Source organism: Oncorhynchus mykiss, chromosome 27 (genome assembly GCF_013265735.2).
Source record: "Oncorhynchus mykiss isolate Arlee chromosome 27, USDA_OmykA_1.1, whole genome shotgun sequence".
NCBI classification, from domain to species: domain Eukaryota; kingdom Metazoa; phylum Chordata; class Actinopteri; order Salmoniformes; family Salmonidae; genus Oncorhynchus; species Oncorhynchus mykiss.
This window is the reverse complement of record NC_048591.1, coordinates 19,718,109-19,743,319: the sequence shown is the minus strand read 5'-3', so window position 1 is coordinate 19,743,319 and position 25,211 is coordinate 19,718,109. Positions and strand designations below refer to the sequence as shown.

The 25,211-nt window shown below is 42.9% G+C and overlaps 2 protein-coding genes across 40 annotated transcripts in view; both read left to right on the top strand.

Annotated features, from left to right (window-relative positions):
* Positions 1 to 17,126, top strand: part of LOC110507708 (elastin) — a 118,147-nt gene extending 101,021 nt beyond the window's left edge. For all 37 annotated transcript variants that reach the window (XM_036965341.1, XM_036965358.1, XM_036965357.1 and 34 more), the window contains 2 exons: positions 15,105 to 15,173; positions 15,272 to 17,126. In XM_036965341.1, coding sequence (XP_036821236.1) covers positions 15,105 to 15,173; positions 15,272 to 15,321 — 119 coding nt within the window. In that variant the 3' untranslated portion in view covers positions 15,322 to 17,126. The remainder of the gene's footprint in view (positions 1 to 15,104; positions 15,174 to 15,271) is intronic.
* A 325-nt stretch (positions 17,127 to 17,451) lies between these two features.
* LOC110507118 (LIM domain kinase 1) overlaps positions 17,452 to 25,211 on the top strand; it is an 83,031-nt gene continuing 75,271 nt past the window's right edge. The window contains exon 1 of one of the 3 annotated variants that reach the window (XM_036964951.1): positions 17,452 to 17,685. In XM_036964951.1, coding sequence (XP_036820846.1) covers positions 17,628 to 17,685 — 58 coding nt within the window. In that variant the 5' untranslated portion in view covers positions 17,452 to 17,627. The remainder of the gene's footprint in view (positions 17,686 to 25,211) is intronic. The other 2 variants (XM_036964954.1, XM_036964955.1) reach the window with 2 other exon arrangements.

Genomic DNA, 25,211 nt, shown 5'->3' with positions numbered 1-25,211 from the left:
TGAACCAGACTGTCGTCATGTTTGCTGTAACCTTGTCTTGTCCTGTCGGAATCTGCCGGTCCGTCTGAGCCTACCTATGTTTGGTAATTAAAGAAGCTCTGTTTAAGTTAATTCGCTTTTGGGTCCTCATTCACGCACCGTAACAGAAGAATCCGACCAAGAATGGACCCAACACTTGTTTCTCATCTCAGTTCGCCGAGTCCAGCGTCCCCTCCGCTCAGGCTTTTGTCCAACGTTGCGAGCGCACCTGGAAGAGGGTCAGGTCTGCACTTTGCCGTTATAGGACGCAGACTGTGAGGGCTGCTAATAAGCGTAGAACTAAGAGTCCTAGATATTGTCGCGGTCAGAGAGTTTGGCTCTCCACTCAGAACCTTCCCCTTAAGACGGCTTCTCGCAAGTTGACCCCGCGGTTCATTGGTCCGTTCCGTATTTCTCGGGTCATTAATCCTGTCGCAGTTCGACTTCTTCTTCCGCGATACCTTCGTCGCGTCCACCCGGTCTTCCATGTCTCCTGCATCAAGCCCGTCCTTCGCGCCCCCGCTCGTCTTCCCCCCCCCCCCCCATCCTTGTCGAGGGCGCACCCATCTACAGGGTCCGTAGAATTTTGGACATGCGTCCTCGGGGCCGTGGTCACCAGTACCTCGTAGATTGGGAGGGGTACGGTCCTGAGGAGAGGAGTTGGGTTCCCTCTCGGGACGTGCTGGACCGTGCGCTGATCGAGGATTTCCTCCGTTGCCGCCAGGTTTCCTCCTCGAGTGCGCCAGGAGGCGCTCGGTGAGTGGGGGGGTACTGTCATGTACTGTCATGTTGTGTCTTGTCTCTGTCCTTTCCCTTCACCCTGTCTCCCTCTGCTGGTCGTTGTTAGGTTACCTTTTCTCCCCCGCTTTCCCCCAGCTGTTCCTTGTCTCCTCTTGACTACCTCGTCACCCCTTCTCCCACCTGTTCCCCTTTTCCCTCTGATTAGTCCCCTATATCTCTCTCTGTTTTTGTTCCTGTCCTTGTCGGATTCTTGTTTGTTGTGTTTCATGCCTGAACCAGACTGTCGTCATGTTTGCTGTAACCTTGTCTTGTCCTGTCGGAATCTGCCGGTCCGTCTGAGCCTACCTATGTTTGGTAATTAAAGAAGCTCTGTTTAAGTTAATTCGCTTTTGGGTCCTCATTCACGCACCGTAACACAGAGTCCTTTAGGTGCCTTTTTGGCAAACTCCAAGCAGACTGTCATGTGCCTTTTACTGAGGAGTGGCATCCGTTTGGTCACTCTACCATAAAGGCCTGATTGGTGGAGTGCTGCAGAGATGGTTGTCCTTCTGGAAGGTTCTCATATATCCACAGAGGAACTCTAAAGCTCTGTCAGAGTAACCATCGGGTTCTTGGTGACCCCTAACCACCTCCCCCGATTGATCAGCTCTAGGAAGAGTCTTGGTGGTTCCAAACTTCTTCCATTTAAGAATGATGAAGGGCACTGTGTTCTTGGGGACCATCAATGCTGCAGAAACCCTTCCCCAGATCTGTGCCTCGACACAATCCTTTTTCGGAGCTCTACAGACTATTCCTTCGACCTCCACTTAGTTTTTGCTCTGACATGCACTGTCAACTGTGGGACCTTAAACAGACAGTTCTGTCCCTTTCCAAATCATGTCCAATCAATTGAATTTACAACAGGTGAACTCCAATCAAGTTGTAGAAACATCTCAAGGATGATCAATGGAAACAGGATGCACCTGAGCTCAATTTTGAGTCTCATAGCAAGTCAAATCAAAACAAATTTATTTATATAGCCCTTCGTACATCAGCTGATATCTCAAAGTGCTGTACAGAAACCCAGCCTAAAACTCCAAACAGCAAGCAATGCAGGTGTAGAAGCACGGTGGCTAGGAAAAACTCCCTAGAAAGGCCAAAACCTAGGAAGAAACCTAGAGAGGAACCAGGCTATGTGGGGTGGCCAGTCCTCTTCTGGCTGTGCCGGGTGGAGATTATAACAGAAGATGGCCAAGATGTTCAAATGTTCATAAATGACCAGCATGGTCAAATAATAATAATCACAGGCAGAACAGTTGAAACTGGAGCAGCAGCACAGCCAGGTGGACTGGGGACAGCAAGGAGTCATCATGTCAGGTAGTCCTGAGGCATGGTCCTAGGAATCAGGTCCTCCGAGAGAGAGAAAGAAAGAGAATTAGAGAGAGCATACTTAAATTCACACAGGACACCGGATAGGACAGGAGAAGTACTCCAGATATAACAAAGCTAGCCCCCCGACACATAAACTACTGCAGTATAAATACTGGAGGCTGAGACAGGAGGGGTCAGGAGACACTGTGGCCCCATCCGAGGACACCCCCGGACAGGGCCAAACAGGAAGGATTTAACCCCACCCACTTTGCCAAAGCACAGCCCCCACACCACTAGAGGGATATCTTCAACCACCAACTTACCATCCGGAGACAAGGCCGAGTACAGCCAGCAAAGTTTTCCACCACGGCACAACCCAAGGGGGGGCACCAACCCAGACAGGAAGATCACATTAGTGACTCAACCCACTCAAGTGACGCACCCCTCCTAGGGACGGTATGAAAGAGCCCTAGTAAGCCAGTGACTAAGCCCCTGTAATAGGGTTTGAGGCAGAGAATCCCAGTGGAAAGAGGGGAAGGCAGAGACAGCAAGGGCGGTTCGTTGCTCCAGAGCCTTTCCGTTCACCTTCACACTCCTGGGCCAGACTACACTCAATCATATGACCCACTGAAGAAATGAGTCTTCAGTAAAGACTTAAAGGTTGAGACCGAGTTTGCGTCTCTCACATGGGTAGGCAGACCATTCCATAAAAATGGAGCTCTATAGGAGAAAGCCCTGCCTCCAGCTGTTTGCTTAGAAATTCTAGGGACAATTAGGAGGCCTGCGTCTTGTGACCGTAGCGTACGTGTAGGTATGTACGGCAGGACCAAATCAGAGAGATAGGTAGGAGCAAGCCCATGTAATGCTTTGTGGGTTAGCAGTAAAACCTTGAAGTCAGCCCTTGCCTTGACAGGAAGCCAGTGTAGGGAGGCTAGCACTGGAGTAATATGATCAATGTTTTTTGGTTCTAGTCAGGATTCTAGCAGCCGTATTTGGCACTAACTGAAGTTTATTTAGTGCTTTATCCGGGTAGCCGGAAAGTAGAGCATTGCAGTAGTCTAACCTAGAAGTGACAAATCAAATCATCAAATCAAATTGTATTTGTCACATACACATGGTTAGCAGATGTTAATGCGAGTGTAGCGAAATGCTTGTGCTTCTAGTTCCGACAATGCAGTAATAACCAACAAGTAATCTAACTAACAATTCCAAAACTACTGTCTTATACACAGTGTAAGGGGATAAAGAATATGTACATAAGGATATATGAATGAGTGATGGTACAGAGCAGCATAGGCAGGATACAGTAGATGGTATCGAGTACAGTATATACATGAGGTGAGTATGTAAACAAAGTGGCATAGTTAAAGTGGCTAGTGATACCTGTATTACATAAGGATGCAGTCGATGATATAGAGTACAGTATATACGTATGCATATGAGATTAATAATGTAGCGTAAGTAACATTATATAAGGTAGCATTGTTTAAAGTGGCTAGTGATATATTTACATCATTTCCCATCAATTCCCATTATTAAAGTGGCTGGAGTTGTGTCAGTGTCAGTGTGTTGGCAGCAGCCACTCAATGTTAGTGGTGGCTGTTTAACAGTCTGATGGCCTTGAGATAGAAGCTGTTTTTCAGTCTCTCGGTCCCAGCTTTGATGCACCTGTACTGACCTCGCCTTCTGGATGATAGCGGGGTGAACCGACAGTGGCTCGGGTGGTTGATGTCCTTGATGATCTTTATGGCCTTCCTGTAACATCGGGTGGTGTAGGTGTCCTGGAGGGCAGGTAGTTTGCCCCCGGTGATGCGTTGTGCAGACCTCACTACCCTCTGGAGAGCCTTACGGTTGTGGGCGGAGCAGTTGCCGTACCAGGCGGTGATACAGCCCGCCAGGATGCTCTCGATTGTGCATCTGTAGAAGTTTGTGAGTGCTTTTGGTGACAAACCGAATTTCTTCAGCCTCCTGAGGTTGAAGAGGCGCTGCTGCGCCTTCTTCACGATGCTGTCTGTGTGAGTGGACCAATTCAGTTTGTCTGTGATGTGTATGCCGAGGAACTTAAAACTTGCTACCCTCTCCACTACTGTTCCATCGATGTGGATAGGGGGGTGTTCCCTCTGCTGTTTCCTGAAGTCCACAATCATCTCCTTAGTTTTGTTGACGTTGAGTGTGAGGTTATTTTCCTGACACCACACTCCGAGGGCCCTCACCTCCTCCCTGTAGGCCGTCTCGTCGTTGTTGGTAATCAAGCCTACCACTGTTGTGTCGTCAGCAAACTTGATGATTGAGTTGGAGGCGTGCGTGGCCACGCAGTCGTGGGTGAACAGGGAGTACAGGAGAGGGCTTAGAACGCACCCTTGTGGGGCCCCAGTGTTGAGGATCAGAGGGGTGGAGATGTTGTTGCCTACCCTCACCACCTGGGGGCGGCCCGTCAGGAAGTCCAGTACCCAGTTGCACAGGGCGGGGTCGAGACCCAGGGTCTCGAGCTTGATGACGAGCTTGGAGGGTACTATGGTGTTGAATGCCGAGCTGTAGTCGATGAACAGCATTCTCACATAGGTATTCCTCTTGTCCAGATGGGTTAGGGCAGTGTGCAGTGTGGTTGAGATTGCATCGTCTGTGGACCTATTTGGGCGGTAAGCAAATTGGAGTGGGTCTAGGGTGTCGGGTAGGGTGGAGGTGATATGGTCCTTGACTAGTCTCTCAAAGCACTTCATGATGACGGAAGTGAGTGCTACGGGGCGGTAGTCGTTTAGCTCAGTTACCTTAGCTTTCTTGGGAACAGGAACAATGGTGGCCCTCTTGAAGCATGTGGGAACAGCAGACTGGTATAGGGATTGATTGAATATGTCCGTAAACACACCGGCCAGCTGGTCTGCGCATGCTCTGAGGGTGCGGCTGGGGATGCCGTCTGGGTCTGCAGCCTTGCGAGGGTTAACACGTTTAAATGTCTTACTCACCTCGGCTGCAGTGAAGGAGAGTCCGCATGTTTTCGTTGCAGGCCGTGTCAGTGGCACTGTATTGTCCTCAAAGCGGGCAAAAAAGTTATTTAGTCTGCCTGGGAGCAGGACATCCTGGTCCGTGACTGGGCTGGATTTCTTCTTGTAGTCCGTGATTGACTGTAGACCCTGCCACATGCCTCTTGTGTCTGAGCCGTTGAATTGAGATTCTACTTTGTCTCTGTACTGACGCTTAGCTTGTTTGATAGCCTTGCGCAGGGAATAGCTGCACTGTTTGTTTTCGGTCATGTTACCAGTCACCTTGCCCTGATTAAAAGCAGTGGTTCGCGCTTTCAGTTTCACGCGAATGCTGCCATCAATCCACGGTTTCTGGTTAGGGAATGTTTTAATCGTTGCTATGGGAACAACATCTTCAACGCACGTTCTAATGAACTCGCACACCGAATCAGCGTATTCGTCAATATTGTTATCTGACGCAATACGAAACATGTCCCAGTCCACGTGATGGAAGCAGTCTTGGAGTGTGGAGTCAGCTTGGTCGGACCAGCGTTGGACAGACCTCAGCGTGGGAGCCTCTTGTTTTAGTTTCTGTCTGTAGGCAGGGATCAACAAAATGGAGTCGTGGTCAGCTTTTCCAAAAGGAGGGCGGGGCAGGGCCTTATATGCGTCGCGGAAGTTAGAGTAACAATGATCCAAGGTTTTTCCACCCCTGGTTGCGCAATCGATATGCTGATAAAATTTAGGGAGTCTTGTTTTCAGATTAGCCTTGTTAAAATCCCCAGCTACAATGAATGCAACCTCCGGAAAAATGGATTCCAGTTTGCAAAGAGTCAAATAAAGTTCGTTCAGAGCCATCGATGTGTCTGCTTGGGGGGGATATATACGGCTGTGATTGTAATCGAAGAGAATTCTCTTGGTAGATAATGCGGTCTACATTTGATTGTGAGGAATTCTAAATCAGGTGAACAGAAGGATTTGAGTTCCTGTATGTTTCTTTCATCACACCATGTCTCGTTAGCCATAAGGCATACGCCCCCGCCCCTCTTCTTACCAGAAAGATGTCTGTTTCTGTCGGCGCGATGCGTGGAGAAACCCGCTGGCTGCACCGCTTCCGATAGCGTCTCTCCAGTGAGCCATGTTTCCGTGAAGAAAAGAACGTTACAGTCTCTGATGTCCCTCTGGAATGCTACCCTTGCTCGGATTTCATCAACCTTGTTGTCAAGAGACTGGACATTGGCGAGAAGAATGCTAGGGAGTGGTGCACGATGTGCCCGTCTCCGGAGTCTGACCAGAAGACCGCCTCGTTCACAGTTTTAGTTGAGACGACTGTACAACCATTAAAATTAATTGTCAGATTCAACAGAAGATCTCTTTGATTCTTGGGACCTAGAAAGAGCATCTCTGTTTTGTCCGAGTTTAAAAGTAGAAAGTTTGCAGCCATCCACTTCCTTATGTCTGAAACACATGCTTCTAGCGAGGGCAATTTTGTGGCTTCACCATGTTTCATTGAAATGTACAGCTGTGTGTCATCTGCATAGCAGTGAAAGTTAACATTATGTTTTCGAATGACATCCCCAAGAGGTAAAATATATAGTGAAAACAATAGTTGTCCCAAAACGGAACCTTATGGAACAGAACCTGCGCAACAGCCTTTTCTAAAATTTTTGAGAGGAATGGAAGATTCGATATAGGCCGATAGTTTTTTAGATTTTCTGGGTCAAGGTTTGGCTTTTTCAAGAGAGGCTTTATTACTGCCACTTTTAGTGAGTTTGGTACACATCCGCTGGATAGAGAGCCGTTTATTATGTTCAACATAGGAGGGCCAAGCACAGGAAGCAGCTCTTTCGGTAGTTTAGTTGGAATAGAGTCCAGTATGCAGGTTGATGGTTTAGAGGCCATGATTATTTTCATCATTGTGTCAAGAGATATAGTACTAAAACACTTGAGCGTCTCTCTTGATCCTAGGTCCTGGCAGAGTTGTGCAGACTCAGGACAACTGAGCTTTGAAGGAATACGCAGATTTAAAGAGGAGTCCGTAATTTGCTTTCTAATAATCATGATCTTTTCCTCAAAGAAGTTCATGAATTTATCACTGCTAAAGTGAAAGCCATCCTCTCTTGGGGAATGCTGCTTTTTAGTTAGCTTTGCGACAGTATCAAAAAGGAATTTCGGATTGTTCTTATTTTCCTCAATTAAGTTGGAAAAATAGGATGATCGAGCAGCAGTAAGGGCTCTTCGATACTGCACGGTACTGTCTTTCCAAGCTAGTCGGAAGACTTCCAGTTTGGTGTAGCGCCTGACCTGCACCCTATTTCATTGTGGAGCTAGAGCCCTGTCTATGTTGGTAGACAAGATGAGAGCACCCCTCCAGCTAGGATGGAGTCCGTCACTCCTCAGCAGGTCAGGCTTGGTCCTGTTTGTGGGTGAGTCCCAGAAAGAGGGCCAATTATCTACAAATTCTATCTTTTGGGAGGGGCAGAAAACAGTTTTCAACCAGCGATTGAGTTGTGAGACTCTGCTGTAGAGCTCATCACTCCCCCTAACTGGGAGGGGGCCAAAGACAATTACTCGATGCCGACACATCTTTCTAGCTGATTTACACGCTGAAGCTATGTTGCGCATGGTGATCTCTGACTGTTTCATCCTAACATCGTTGGTGCCGACGTGGATAACAATATCTCTATACTCTCTACACTCGCCAGTTTTAGCTTTAGCCAGCACCATCTTCAGATTAGCCTTAACGTCGGTAGCCCTGCCCCCTGGTAAACAGTGTATGATCGCTGGATGATTCGTTTTAAGTCTAATACTGCGGGTAATGGAGTCGCCAATGACTAGAGTTTTCACTTTATCAGAGCTAATGGTGGGAAGCTTCGGCGCCTCAGACCCCGTAACGGGAGGAGTAGAGACCAGAGAAGGCTCGGCCTCAGACTCGCTGCTTAATGTGGAAAACCGGTTGGCTGAATGAGCGACACCGGTTGAGCATTCCTACAGCATTTCCCTCCAGAAACTGTGAGAAAGTTGTCCGGCTGCGTGGACCGTGCGAGGGGATTTATACTAACGTTACTATCTGTACTTACTGGTGGCACAGACGCTGTTTCATCCTTTCCTACACTGAAATTACCCTTGCCTAACGATTGCGTCTGAAGCTGGGCTTGTAGCACAGCTATCCTCGCCGTAAGGCAATCGTTCTCCTGTATATTATGAGTACAGCGACTGCAATTAGAAGGCATCATGTTAATGTTGCTACTTAGCTTCGGCTGTTGGAGGTCCTGACGAACCACGTCCAGGTAAAGCGTCCGGAGTGAAAAAGTTGAATAAAAATAAAAAGTTGAGTGAAAAAACAAAAATATAAACGGTAATTAAAAAGTAAAAACCGTAAAGTTGTCAGGTAGCAAAGTAAGGTTGGCAACAAAACGCACAGCAACACGTAAACAAGTCTGCAAGTTGTGACCGGAAATGGCGTCACAATGGAAGTATGTGCAAGTGGTTTGAATACTTATGTAAATAAGGTATTACTGTTTTTGTCTAATCAGAATCCACTTTTTCAGCTACAGTCCTACTCAAAAGTTTGGACACACTTACTCATTCCAGGGTTTTTCTTTATTTGTACTCTTTTCTACATCAAAACTATGAAATAACATATATGGAATCATCTAGTGACCAAAAGAGTGTTGAATAAATCCAAATGTATTTTACATTTGAAATTCTTAACAGTAGCCACCCTTTGCATCGATGACAGCTTTGCACACTCTTGGCATTCTCTCAACCAGCTTCATGTGGTAGTCACTCGGAATGCATTTCAATAAACAGGTGTGCCTTGTTAAAAGTTACTTCGCGAAATTTCTTTCCTCCTTAATGTGTTTGAGCCAATCAGTTGTTTTGTGACAAGGTAGGGGTGGTATACAGAAGATAGCCCTATTTGGTAAAAGACCAAGTCCATATTATGGCAAGAACAGCTGAAATCAGCAAAGAGAAATTACAGTCCATCATTACTTTAAGACATGGTCAGTCAATCCGGAACATTTCAATAACATTTTCTTTAAGTGCAGTCGCAAAAATCATCAAGCGCTATGATGAAATTGGCTCTCAAGAGGACCGCCACAGGAAAGGAAGACCCAGAGTTTCCTCTGCTGCAGAAGACAAGTTCATTAGAGTTAACTGCCCCTCAAATTGCAGCCCAAATAAATGGTTCACAGATTTCAAGTAACAGACACATCTCAACATCAACTGTTCAGAGGAGACTGTGTCAATCAGGCCTTCATGGTCGAATTTCTGCAAAGAAACCACTATTAAAGGATACCAATAATAAGAAGAGACTTGCTTGGGCCAAAAAACACAATCAATGGACATTAGACTGGTGGAAATCTGTCCTTTGGTCTGATGAGTCCAAATTTGAGAATTTTGGTTCCAACCGCTGTGTCTTTGTGAGACGCAGAGTAGGTGAATGGATGATCTCTGCATGTGTGGTTTCCACCGTGAAACATGGAGGAGGAGGTGTGATGGTGTGGGGTTGCTTTGCTGGTGACACTGTCTGTGATTTATTTAGAATTCAAGGCACACTTAACTAGCAGGGCTACCACAGCATTCTGCAGTGATACCCCATCCCAATTGGTTTGCGCATAGTGGGACTATCATTTGTTTTTCAACTGGACAATGACCCAAAACACACCTCCAGGCTGTGTAAGGGAATTTGACCAAGAAGCAGAATGATGGAGGGATGCATCAGATGACCTGGCCTCCATAATCACCCGACAACCCAATTGAGATGTTTTTTTGATGAGTTGGACCGCAAATTGAAATAAAAGCAGCCAACAAGTGCTGAGCATATGTGGGAACTCCTTCAAGAATTTTGGAAAAGCATTTCATGTAGGGATGCACAATATATCGGTGAAAATGTTGGAATTGGGCGATATTAGCTAAAAATGCCAACATCGGTATCGGCCGATGTCTACTTTAACACCGATGTGCAACACCAATGTCAAAGCTGATGTGCATACCTATATAACGTAGGTACGTGCCGTAATGACGCCACATAAAATGTTGCGCTACACATGCAACACAGCATTCATAACCTAGCCCACAATGGCTGCTGTGTTGATCGAGCAGTCAACAAGTCGAGCAGTCATTTGAAAGAGTAAGAAAATTTCAGCGAGACGACTCAAAAGGCGAAATCCTTTAAGGCCAAGATAATGGAATTCATTGCCCTTGACACTCAACCGTTCTCTGTCGTGGATGATGTTGGCTTTCGCCGACTGGTCGAGCACCGGTACACACTACCAAGTGCGCTATTTTTCCGATGTTGTTCTACCGGAGTTATACAGTAATAGTGTCACTGCTATTATCTTCAAGACACACCTACTATGGAATGCCGTTTGGGTCTTTGCATGTCAAAAAATATATAGTAGCACTGTCAAAGCTATACAAAAAAGTCTGCAAACAAGCAAATACCGGTCATGAACGATGTGTTTACAATACCGCGTTGATAATTAAGCATCATTTGTTCGACCGCAACTTCTGGAGTAGGTAGCTTTAGCTTGGTACCTAGCTAGCACCAATACAACCAGCCTGAAAACAATGACCAGTAGAAACTGCAGTCATTTTCATTATTCTTCGCAATGATTTAGGAATCCTTGTGAGTAAGTATTAGCTAGATTGCCACTTGTTGTTCGCCTATTGAAATTGAACTTCAGTTCATGAAAATGAATAGCTAGCCAGCTACTTAACCCTGTTGCCCAAAGCTAATGTTATAAGCAACCAGCTAGTGTCATCTGGCTATTGAGGCTCGACCGGACTTAGTTATGTGTTGTGAAGCTAGCCACAATAAGGATTAGGCACAACAGTGGAATTTGCGGTTTGCCTTCAAAGGTATGTCATTGACAGTGTTGCAAATGAATACAAATAGTAGAATTATGCCATACTTTTATTTTGAAGGCTAACCACAGTCCACTATTGTGGCTAATCCTTATTGTGGCAAGCTTCACATAGATGGGTCCGACCACCATTAAGATTAAATTCTTATTTACATTGACGGCCTACCCCGGCCAAACCCGGATGACGTTGGGTCAATTGTGCGCCGCCCAATGGGACTCCCAATCACGGCCGGATGTGATACAGCCTGGATTCGAACCAGGGACTGTAGTGATGCCTCTTGCACTGAGATGCAGTGCCTTAGAGTGCTGGGTGTGTGTGTGTTAACTATTTAACTGTATTAGAATGCTTAAAAGGACGCTAAAATGTAAAATATTGGGTATCGGTATCGATTTCTTTGGCAAGGACAATATCGGATACCGGTATCGGCCAAAAATGTCATATAGGTGCATCACTAATTTCAGGTGAAGCTGGTTGAGAGATTGCCAAGAGTGTGCAAAGCTGTCATCAAGGCAAAGGGTGGCTACTAAAATATTTTGATTTGTTTAACACTTTTTTGGTTACTACAGGATTCCATATGTGTTATTTCCTAGTTTTGATGTCTTCACTATTATTGTATAATGTAGAAAATAGTCAAAAAAAATAGAAAAAACCCTTGAATGAGTAGGTATGTCCAAACCTTTGACTGGTACTTAGTAGATAGTCGTCAGCCTTTTGCTCACATAGGTGGGAGGTGTGTTTTTATATAACTATTTTAACCTTTCACGCATTTACAATGGCAAATCTACAAATGCCAAATGATGTGCTATTGCCAATAATCTGTGCTAATGCAGTATCATAAATTATTATGACTGGTTGTTATGACTTGTCATCATGCCCTCATGCCATCAAGTCATCAATGTAGGCCCCTTTATGGTGCATAGATCAAGTATTATTCACATTATATTACACACATACTGATCACACCTCTGAGTACACCCTGCACCCCTACTGTAGGAGACCTGCAGTTCAAATCATTACATTTGTAATAGCTAAGAATTATTCATTAACACTATCGATTTAGGGCATCCTATGCAGTCGCAGCACAAGTGAATATCAATAGCTCCTCTATATTTAGCATATGCGGCTAGCCAACCAATTATTGTGGGAAGCTGCTATAGACCACTAAGTGCTAACAGTCAGTGTCTGGATAATATGTGTGAAATGCTTGATAATGTATGTGATATCAACAGAGAAGTATATATTCTGGGTGATTTAAATATTGACTGGCTATCATCAAGCTGCCCACTCAGGAAAAAACTTCAAACTGTAACCAGTGCCTACAACCTGGATCAAGTTGTCAGTCAACCTACCGGGGTAGTTACAAACAGCACAGGAATTAAATCATCAACATGTATTGATCACATCTTTGCTAATGCTACAAATATTTGCTTTAAAGCAGTATCCAAATCCATAGGATGTAGTGATAACAATATAATAGCCATATCTAGGAAAACCAAAGTTCCAAAGGCTGGGCCTAATATAGTGTATATGAGGTCATACAATAAGTTTTGTAGTGATTCATATGTTGATCATGTAAACAAAATTTGCTGGTCTGTGGTTTGTAATGAGGAACAACCAGACGCTGCACTTGACGCATAAACTACTTATACCAGTTACAAATAAGCACACACCCATTAACAAAATTACTGTAAAAACGGTTAAATCCCCTTGGATTGATGAGGAATTTAAAAATTGTATGGTTGAGAGGTATGAGGCAAAAGGTGGCAATTAAGTCTGGCAGCCCAACTGATTGGCAAACATACTGCAAATTAAGAAATCATGTGACTAAACTAAATAAAAATAAACTAAACTATGAAACAAAGATAAATTATATAAAAAATTATAGTAAAAAGCTCTGGAGCACCTTAAAATACATTTTCTGGAAAAAAGCCAACTCGGCTCATTCATTCATTGATCAGATGGCTCATTCATCACAAAGCCCACTGATAATACAAACTACTTGAATTACTTTTTCATTGGCAAGATAAGCAAACTTAGGGATGACATTCCAGCAACAAACGCTGATACTACACATCCAAGTATATCGGACCAAAATATGAAAGACAATAATTGTACTTTTGAATTCCGTAAAGTCCGTGTGGAAGAGGTGAAAAAAATAGTGTCTATCAACAATGACAACCCACCGAGGTCTGACAATCTGGATGGAAAATTACTGAGGATAATAGCAGATGAAATTGCCACTCCTATTTGCCACATCTTCAATTTAAGCCTACTAGAGTGCGTGTGCCCTCAGGCCTGGAGGGAAGCTAAAGTTTTTCCGCTACCCAAGAATAGTAAAGCTCCCTTTATTGGCTCAAATAGCCGACCAATCAGCCTGTTACCAACCCTTAGTAAACTTCTGGAAAAAATTGTGTTTGACTAGATACAATGCTATTTCACTGTAAACAAATTGACAACAGAATTTCAGCATGCTTATAGGGAAGGACACTCAACAAGTGCAGAACTTACACAAATGACTGATGATTGGCTGAGAGAAATTGATGAGAAAATGATTGTGGGGGCTGTCTTGTTAGACTTCACTGCAGCTTTTGACATTATTGATCATAGTCTGCTGCTGGAAAAACGTATGTGTTATGGCTTTACACCCCCTGCTATAATGTGGATATAGAGTTACTTGTCTAACAGAATACAGAGGGTGTTCTTTAATGGAAGCCTCTCAAATATAATCCAGTTAGAATCAGGAATTCCCCAGGGTAGCTGTTTAGGCCCCATGCTTTTTCCAATTTTTACTAATAACATGCCACTGACTTTGAGTAAAGCCAGAGTGTCTATGTATGAGGATGACTCAACACTATACACGTCAGTTACTACAGCGACTGAAATGACTGCAACACTCAACAAAGAGCTGCAGTTAGTTTCAGAGTGTGTGGCAAGGAATAAGTTAGCCCTAAATATTTCTAAAACTAAAAGCATTGTATTTGGAACAAAACACTCACTAAACCCAAAACCTCAATTAAATATTGTAATAAATAATATAGAAATTGAGCAAGTTGAGATGACTAAACTGCTTGGAGTAACCCTAGTTTGTAAACTGTCATGGCCAAAACATATTGATGCAGTAGTAGTAACTAAGATGGGGAGAAGTCTGTCTATAATAAAGTGATGCTCTACCTTCTTAACAACACTATCAACAAGGCAGGTCCTACAGACCCTAGTTTTGTCGCACCTGGACTACTGTTCAGTCATTTGGTCAGGTGCCACAAAAAAGGACTTAGGAAAATTGCAATGGGCTCAGAACAGGGCAGCACGGCTGGCCCTTGGATTTACACAGAGAGCAAATATTAATAATATGCATGTCAATCTCTCCTGGCTGAAAGTTGAGGAGAAGTTGACTTCCTCACTACTTTTGTTCATGAGATGTATGACATGTTGAATGCACCGAGCTGTCTGTCTAAACTACTGGCACACAGCTCAGACACCCATGCTTACCCAACAAACAATGCCACAAGAGGTCTCTTCACAGTCCCCAAGTCCAGCACAGACTATGGGAGGCATACAGTTATACATAGAGCCATGACTACATGAAACTCTATTCCACATCAAGTAACTGATGCAAGCAGCAAAATCAGATTTAAAAAACAGATCAAAAAACACATTATGGACCAGCGGGGACTGTGAAGCAACACAAACATTGGCAAAGACACATGCACACACACACGATAATATATGCACTATACATACACATTGATTTAGTACTGTAGATATGTGGTAGTGGTGGAGTAGGGGCCTGAGGGCACATAGTGTGTTGTGAATGTATTGTAATGTTTTTAAAATTGTATAAACACCTTAATTTTGCTGGACCCCAGGAAGAGTAGCTGCTGCTTTGGCAGCAGCTAATGGGGATCCATAATAAATACAAATACAACCTGTTAGCATTTTTCTTGTTTGACAACCTGTTAGCATATGCTAACTCACTCACAAGGCTTCCTGGGGCTCTTGGCTGCTGTGGTCAAGCAACAGATTTCCAGAAAGTTTACTCATCTGTGCAGTGTGGTTAGAAAAACATATTAAAGCTGCTCAGAAAATGACTTGCCAACACTGTTTAAAAAATTATAATTAGTGATCACAAAAACACCTGTGATTAACTAACTTTTTTTGCAGCCAAAGCAGCCAAGTATGGCCTACTCCAGGGCTTCCTTGGTGGGGCAGGAGGAGGAGGCTACAGACCAGGTAGGTATAAATCTGATACCGAACCAAGTACAAATGCAAACCCTCTTACAAATGCATGCATTTAAAATGTCCTCTCTTCCAATGTTGTTTCTCTACAGGAGGAGTTGCTGCTGGATGCCAAAGCAAATACTGTGGAAGGCAGAAGTAGAGGGTGTTCTTCAGAAGAAGTTGAACCTCAAGAAACAATGGTGCTACTGCATGATCTAGAATGTACATTTTATATGCACAAAATCCCCCATTAGAGTATGTAAAGATATGTTGTACTTTATTTGACTCAATATATTTTTTATACAAACCCACCGACCCAGACTTTTGCACACATTTGATGTGACTTAGTGTTTTTGATTGTGCCTTTATCATTGTTCGTGGTGTTCATCAGCTCTTACTGACATGCCTACGATGCTCCCCTTTTAGTAGTTACCAAGTGTTTGTGTGTGCATGCATGTGTGTGGGCGTTGATATGTGGCTGTGTGTCTCTCTATGTGCTTGTGAGCTTGCACATGCTGCCAGAGATGTTTGGGTATATAGGAGAATATGAAAGATTATCCAACTAGAGCCATTAAGCATGCTTTGAATGCAGAGAAGTGCTCCAAGTCAAAACCCGCACCATTCCTGTAACTGTACATCCCTCTCCATGTGCTTAGTGTCTGTGTGTACCAAAGTTGGAGCTCTTCGCATACTGACATGTCAAACCAAGGGTTGAGCTTCAAGGGGTGTGGTTAGTAAAGTGCTGATAAACTTTGGCCATGTATCTTCAGAACTGCCTCCTCTGGCTTTCTATCATCTCTGCTGCTATTTATATCCCTGGATGAAATAGCAGTGGCATAGCATGTGTGTGTGTGGGCACAGGTTTCACAGTCCATCTGCCATCTTCAACTTTGACTATATTTTAAGGGCCATGGTGTAAGTAGCCTTCTTACCTTGATTTCTGACAAACTTGTGAAGTATGATGAGCAGGTGTTGCTCTGAATGTGGTAAAGCTGATGACAATCAATCCAAAGGTGTTCAAAAGATTTGTAGGTGATATCGTGAGTGATATTCATAGCATACATTGTGTTGGTTTGTACTCAATACCTTTGAAACAGTGTTTTTTGTTTTTTAAGTGATTTGTATGTTTTTAGTTTTACAAAAATGTAAAAGTAAAACTGAAATTCTTTCGATACTGCTCTGGCATGTATTGTAGATTATGTATGTATGAATTGAACATTTTGTTTTATTAATTACGTATAATTTTTCTAGTGTGCTAGATTAGGGGCCAGAATGTTATGCATATCTATATCTGAAATCATTCTAGTTTCACATTCAGTTATAGTTTCATTTATGCAAGTTGTCGCTCATTATTCAAGTTTCAAATGTTTCCGCTCATGAAAGTAGACTATCACCATATTTGTGTAATCTTGAATAAGGCAAAACATGTTTGTTAAAAAAAATATATATATTTGGGTAATGCATTTAATCACTGATGAGAATTGTTATACTGTATGTGTAAGGGCTTTTTTAATATGTGTCTGTGTGTAGGCTTCCCCTAGTCTGTGTAAATTGTGAGAGTGAGCTCCCATTTCACTCTTTACTTGAGTTAGTTACAGTTGAATAAGACTCACTAGACATTACTGACCAAAGATGGATTCACTCTGTTATGAAGTTACACTACGATGAATCTTTAGGGATTGTGTGGACTATATGTTGTAGTAATTGCCCTAGGTTATCATGACTCTCACTCCTACCCGTAGGGCTTTTTCTGAACTGTGTGTGAGCCGCTCGGATCCGGGGCACGCCGCACCGTGTCTTCCATGCAGTGGGATAGTATTAATCTTATTTAAATGGCAAAAAAGGAGGAACGATGGGGTTTTGCACTTTTACATTTTCATGACGCACATGTGACTTGTTCCCGGTAATCCCGGCATTTTATTTGCTTAAGTAAAATAACGAAATAAAATGGTTAATAAATACACATTTGTGCCCAGGTATCCGCTTTTTTCCACCTGCACCCAAACTGCACCAACATATCTAATGAATCAATGGCTCAAATGTTATTCAGGAACTTTAAAATGTCTGAATGTAGACTTTTACTGCCACTAGCGTATTCCAGCATGCTCTCATAGACTAGATGACTATTCTAATACAGCTATTCTGATACATCTCCTATTTCTGTGATGGGTGCATTGCGCATTGCTTCGTCTCTCTGCCCTCAGTTGCTTTTGATTGTGCTACACAGACCAAATTTCCAGGGTTTGTTGTCGGTTGGCCAACCCATATTTTCCGGTCCCCCAGCCTGACTGTTTCAAATCGCCCATTCTCTCCTCATCGAATGAATCGAAGTAGTATCCAGCAGTGAGGATCTAGTCTATCCGGCTTCATAAACACACAACACGAATAGCGGGGCTTTGGTCGAAGTGAGACCGGTTATCTGTTCATCAGAGTCAGGCTCTCATAGAGCTCGGAATCGGAGAGTGAATGAGGTTGATGCTGCTCTGTTGTGACTGGAAGGACGAACGTATGGGAGAGGAGGAAGGTGAGTTTAAGTTTTCGATACGCAGTTTTTCTCTGGAACCATGATAGCGGGTGCCTTGAAGCATGTGTGAGGGCGGGAGATGTTATTAGCGCGAGCGCAGTGCATCCTTCCGCGCTCGAGAACAGAGATGCTCCATTGAATTCATAATAAACGACACCATACACAATAAACAATAGATACATTGTGTTAGGGTGTTTTTGGAGGGTTAGCTTTATGAAAAGTATTCTGTGAGAATGATCAATAAAGAATGTCCCGTATGTCCTTGTTTTGCTGCAATAACCCAAGTAGGTAACCTTAGTCGTTCTATTTTATTTCCGAGTAACATAAGCCCGCTGCATAATGCTAACAAGGCTGGGATGGTGTTTAGAAGTATAATAATGTGTCTATTTCAACTGCCAATGTTTTGGTTAGTTCAATCTAATTAAATCAAAATTAAATGGGGTGTTGAAACTGCAGCGCTGCTCTAACCTAGATCAACACAACTGATACAGTTACACTTTCTTTGAAACAATACCTTTCCTTGTCATTCCATTCCTGTGAATCCATGACCTCGTTTAACCTACTTTCAATGTAACTACACTGAACAAAAATATAAACGCAAATGTAAATTGTTGGTCCCATGTTTCATGAGCTGTTTCAAAGCCAAAACCCCTGGATGGTTGAGCATAATATACAAGGAATTTATCAAAGCTATTAATGAGAACCCTGACGACCTTGTACCTAGCCGGTGGGGTGCCCCAACCCAGGCAGTGTCAGTGCTGGCAACACTAGCTGCAGTAACCCATGGGAAGAGGGTCACACTCGGACAATCAGAGGGGGCAAAATATTGTGGTCTTGGTGGCACAAAATAATCAGAGGTCTGACTGCACAGAGATGCTTGGGAAATGGTCACAACAGGGGACCAGCATGTGTGTGTTCCTACATGATTCCATGTGTTATTTAATAGTTTTGATGTTTTCTCTATTATTCTACAATGTAGAAAATAGTTAAAATAACAAAAAACCCTTGAATGAGGTGGTGCGTCCAAACTTTTGACTGGTACTGTATACATTTTTTACAACTGTATATAATACAATCAAGGTGAGGGCATTGGAAATGCTTTGGTTGGTTGATCTGTTTTTGTGGCTGGCACTGTGTGCTCTTTTTAAAGGATGTGTTCCAATCGCTCAAAGGACCTAGGATCCAGGGGGACAAGGGTGGTCTGCCAGTCACTGGGATGACAACCTAACTTGGGATGGGGGTAGGTTTTAGAGGGTGGAATAGTGGAGAACAATTGGAGGTTTAGGTTTAGCAGTGCAAATATCATGGTACAGCTATATGGACACAATCATTATGGTACTTTCTAATGGTGAGTTTACAAGCATATATTATGATAAATAGAATTGAAACTTGTATCGCATTATGGTAAATGGTGAAATAAGTATAGCCAGTTTATAATTGTAATGGCTTAGCAGATAAGAAAAGAGAAGGAATATAATACCTATTGTTTACAGGAAACTCATTCAAAAATGTTAGATGGGGGGGTATACTTCTCCCATGGGTAAAGAAACTCAAAAGGGGTGATGGTATTAATAAACAATCCTTTTTGATTCGAATGTGCAAATTGTTTAAGCGGATCCGCAAGACAGATTATTGTAATTATGTTATTGGACCATAAACAGATTTGGCTCTTTAATCTATACGGTCCAAATAATGATGATCCACACTTCTTTGAAAATGTATATAATAATTGATCAAGCAGTACAAGACTCTATTATTATGGTGGGGGATTATAATACGGTTTTAAATACCTCAATGGAACGTAAAGGAAATTACTCTACAAACTAGCACCCTTGTGCACTTAAGGAAATGACGAATATCATGGATATATTGGAACTAGTGGATATATGGGGGCTTAAATATCCTGACCTAGTGAGTTATACAAGACGGAGGCTCAATCAAGCTAGTTGTCTTGACTATTTTCTAATGTCATTCTCGCTGGCACCAAAAGTAAAAAAATACATTTAAAAAAGTTTTGATAGGGGACAGGTAGGTCTTCCTTATGTAGCTCGTCTCCTTGTCTCTTGCAAAAGTTATACAGAACTGTCACTGCAATTATGATTGTCAGGGTCGTGTCCATCTTTGTGCAGAACCCCTCCTGTAGGCACGGGAATTTTTTTTTTCCACACTCCAAAAAGTCTATCCTCTTGTCAGGATGAGAGGTGTTGTATTTCCTCTTGTCTGGTGTCTGGGCGTTTTAAAAGGGATGTTATAAGGTGCCCATGACAAGTATATCCATTGTCACCTAGTAGGTGGCCTTCAAATGCCCCTCCTTTCCAGCATTGCACACAGACGACTATTGTCAAAGATTCTGCTGTCATGGGTGGATCCTGGCCATCTAGCTACGATGTTGGTAAGCTGACCTTTGTCATCACGTTGATGGAGCAGTAACCTTTCCGATTATGGAATAGTTCTCCATTCTTGCCACCAGGGTTGGGAATAGGAATGTGTCCAGTCTATTGCCCCTAGTACACCTGGGAATCTATCTCTCCTGTAAAATCCAACTGCTGATTCCTCTTTGGGATTGAACCTTATGTACAGATTATTCAGACCAGCAATAACACTAGACGCGGACTACAATCCTGCAGATGGTTGACTTGTGGAGTCCAAAAAGATCCCCATCCACCATCTGGAAACATCCAGTTGCATAGAACCGTAGGGCCACTAAGAGCTGAAGTAGTGGGTACAGCCGCGCTCCTATCACTCCCATGCTTAATGGTTGGTGCAACCTTTCTTTCCAGTTGCATTACAGAGTCCTTGGAGAAGTGGTATCTCCTTGAAAACTCATAATTATCATAAAACTCAACAGGATTCAACCTGTCTCTAATTACTCTCTGAGGAACTCTGTCATTTTGGTCTTTCCACAGTAGATATGCTGTCATTTTATCAGGTAAACCACCTGGCAATGCGGCTCCGACCACATTTTCTAATCAAGCATAAATTGGCTTTAAGTTTAGGCCTCCGCAATGGATTGGTTCACTGATATGGGCACAAACATATACAGTACCAGTCAAAGGTTTTCCTTTATTTTTACTAATTTCTACATTGTAAAATAATAGTGAAGACATCAAAACTATGAAATATGAAATGGAATCATGTAGTATCCAAATAAGTGTTAAACAAATCCAAATTAGTAGCAACCTTTTGCCTTGATGACAGCTTTGCACACTCTTGGCATTCTATCAACCAGCTTCACTCTCCTCCTTCAGCTTCACTCTCCTTCTTGTTCAAATATCCCTTATACACTAGGTGTGTTGGGTTATTGTCCTGTTGAAAAACAAATGATAGTCCCACTAAGCGCAAACCAGATGGGATGGCATATTGCCACAGAATGCTGTGGTAGCCATGCTGGTTAAGTGTGCCTTGAATTCTAAATAAATCACTGACAGTGTAACCAGCAAAGCACCATCACACCTCCTCCTCCATACTTCACGGTGGGAACTACACATACGGAGATCAACTGTTCACCTATTCTGCATCTCACAAAGACACAGCGGTTGGAAACAAAAACTAAAAATGTAGACTCATCAGACCAAAGTACAGATTTCTACCGGTCCATTGCTTGTGTTTCTTGGCCCAAGCAAGTCTCTTCTTATCATTAGTGTCCTTTTGTAGTGATTTCTTTGCAGCAATTTGACCTTGAAGGCCTGATTCACACAGTCTCCTCTGAACAGTTGATATTGAGATGTGTCTGTTACTTGAACTCTGTGAAGCATTTATTTGGGCTGCAATTTCTGAGGCTGGTAACTCTAATGTACATATCCTCTGCAGCATAGGTAACTCTGGGACTTCCTTTCCTGTGGGGATGGTTTTTGTGACTGCACTTGAAGAAATGTTCAAACGTTTTCCGTATTGACAGACCTTCATGTCTTAAAGTAATGATGGACTGTCGTTTCTCTTTGTTAATTTGAGCTGTTCTTGCCATAATATGGTATTTTACCTATCTTCTGTATACCACCCCTACCTTGTCACAACACAACAGATTGGCTCAAACGCATTAATAATATATATATATATTTATATATAAATAAATCATAATTATATATATTTGACTAAAACAATCTTGGTTGACCAACAGCCTAACAACCAAATAATTGACCAGTCGACTTATTGGGGTCAGCCCTAATTTGTGTGTATACAGTGCATTCAGAAAGTATTCAGAACCCTTGACTTTTTCAGCATTTATTCCACAACCTTATTCTAAAATCTATTTATTTATTTCTTCCCCTCATCAGTCTACACACAATTCCTCATAATGACAAAGTGAAAACAGGTTTTGCAAATTTTTTGCAAATGTATTAAAAATTAAAAACATATTATTTACATAAGTATTCAGACCCTTTGCTATGAGACTCGAAATTGAGCTCCGGTGCATCCTGTTTTCATTGATCATCCTTGAGATGTTTCTACAACTTTATTTCAGTCCACCTGGGGTAAATTCAATTGATTGGACATGATTTGAAAAGGCACACACCTGTCTATATAAGGTCCCACAGTTGACAGTGCATATCAGAGCAAAAACCAAGCCATGAGGTTGACAGAATTGTCCGTAGAGCTCAGAGACAGGATTGTGTCGAGACACAGACCTGGGGAAGGGTACCAAAACATTTCTGCAGCATTCTTAAACGGAATAAATTTGGAACCACCAAGACTCTTCCTGGAGCTGGCCGCCCAGCCAAATAGAGGGAGAAGGGCCTTGGTCAGAGGGGTGACCAAGAATCTGATGGCCACTCTGAGAGAGCTCCAGAGTTTCTCTGTGGAGTTGGGAGAACCTTCCAGAAGGACAGCCATCTCTGCAGCACTCCACCAATCAGGCCTTTATGGTAGAGTGGCCAGACGGAAGCCACTCCTCAGTAAAATGCACATGACAGCCCGCTTGGAGTTTGTCTAAAGGCACTTAAAGGACTCTCACACCATGAGAAACAAGATTCTCTGGTCTGATGAAACCAAGATCGAACTCTTTGGCCTGTATGCCAAGGGTCACGTCTGGCGGAAACTTGGCACCATCCCTACTGTGAAGCATGGTGGTGGCAGCAAAATGCTGTGGGGATGTTTTTCAGCAGCAGGCACTGAGATACTTGCCAGGATCGAGGGACAGATAAACAGAGCAAAGTACAGATCCTTGATGAAATCCCGTTTCAGAGCGTTCAGGACCTCAGACCAGGGCGAAGTCTCACCTTCCAACAGGACAACGACCCTAAGCACACAGCCAAGACAGTGCAGGAGTGGCTTCGAGACAAGCCTCTGAATGTCCTTGAGTGGCCCAGCCAGAGCCCGGACTTGAACATGATCGAACATCTCTGGAGACCTGTAAATCGCTGGGCAGTGACGCTTCCCATCCACCCTGACAGAGCTTGAAAGGATCTGCAGAGAAGAATGGAGAAACTCCCCAAATACAGGTGTGCCAAGCTTGTACCGTCGTACTCAAGAAGACTCAAGGCTGTATTCGCTGCCAAAGGTGCTTCAACAAAGTACTGAGTAAAGGGTCTGAATACTGAAGTAAATATGATGTTTCAGCCACCCATCATAGACTTTTCTTTTCTCTCTGCTACCGCACGGAAAGCGGTACCGATGCACCAAGTCTGGAACCAACAGGATAGTGAACAGCTTTTACCCCTACTGCTAGTCATCACATACGCTGCTGCTACTGTTTATTATCTATCCTGTTGACTAGTCATTTTATTCCTAGTCATATGTACATATCTAACTCAATTACCTCGTTACCCCTGCACATCGACTCAGTACTGGTACCCCGTGTATAGAACCAAGTTATCTTTACTCATTGTGTATTTATTATTACTTTTATTATTATGTGTTATTACTTCTCTCTTATTTCTCAATTATCTTTCTCTCTGCATTGTTGGAATGGACCTGTAAATAAGAATTTCACTCTTAGTCTACACCTGTTGTTTACAAAGCATGTGACAAATGAAATGACCCCAAAGATGCTAACCTCTCACCATTACCATTAACAGTAACAGGGGTAATATCTTGGGGTTAAACCAAATCTCTTTCTCTGAGCAATTATATTAGTATAAAAGAATACAATTTCCTGAGTTATTTTTGTTTTTTACAATATAGCTCAGTATTTTAATAAATTATTTTATACAGTCACAATTGCTGATTTTTATCAATGATGTCAATAATTTTGGAACCAACTATCTTGGGACTGCGTCCCAAATGGCACCCTATTCCATTTATAGAGCACTCGTTTTGTCCATGGCCCATAGTGCTCTGGTCAAAGTAGTGCACTATATAGGGCAGTGTTTCCCAACCCAGCACAATAGTGACTGTCCAGGGTTACAATAAAAATGTGCACTGTTGGGTGTTCTCGAGGACCAGGTTTAGGTAACACTGATATAGGGAGTAGTGCACTTTTGACCACAGCCCTATGGGTCTATGCACTATATACTATAAATAATAGGGTGCTATTTGTGATGAAGCCATTGACTTGATAAGGGCTGCCAAGACCTCTGAAATAAGGTTGAATGGACTCACTGAACCCTAAAAGTCAGTGACAAGTGACATTGACAAATGTAAAACAAGGAAACTGATTTATAAAGATCCAAGCACTTTGTTGCAGCTTTCTGGCTCTTGCTCGCTGTTCTCTTGCTCTCTCGCTCTCGCTCTCTCGCTCTCTGTCAATCTTTCTCTCTCACTCGGTTGCTCGCTTGCTTTCTCACTCTCTTTCTCTCTCTCAGACAAAACTTTCTTTTGCTCACATATGAAACAGAATCGTATATTGTGGTTCTTCTATATACAAATTAATAGTATTTATTTTTCTGACACCATGTTCCTGTTTGCATACCACCCTTCTCCCATTCTGGATTTACATGGGGATAACAAATGCTCTTGTGATCCTTCTCAACACACACACACACACACACACACACACACACACACACACACACACACACACACACACACACACACACACACACACACACACACACACACACACACACACACACACACACACACACACCTAAATCCTCCTACAAGCAAAAGCAGTGTAGAATAGATGAATGTGGTTCTGTGTTAATGCACCGCTCCAAAGCTCTACTTCTAAGAACTAAAGTAAAAGAAAAAAAGCCACATTTGCATGCCCCGAAAATATCCCACACTTCTAATACTCAGTTGAACTAAGAATAGGTAAATTTATCTCCATTTTGAAATTGGGGAGGTTGTATGCGTTTGAGCTAATGAGTGTCCGTTGATGAATTTGTTTTTGCTGTCTAACTGATGCTATGGTTTTAGTTTGTATAGAAACTATTTGTGTCATTTGGGGTCAACAGTGATCTTACATTATTACAATCCTACAGTATTAGAGTACTTTTCAGACTTACAGAATTTTCTACTGAAACAGAGATATCAACCCTTGATCAATAATCAATTGACATCCTCTACCACCAGTAGTGATAAGAGATTTGATGGGTTGCTGTCTGATACATCAATTTGCTCTTACTGGATTTCTGAAGCTAAGCTGA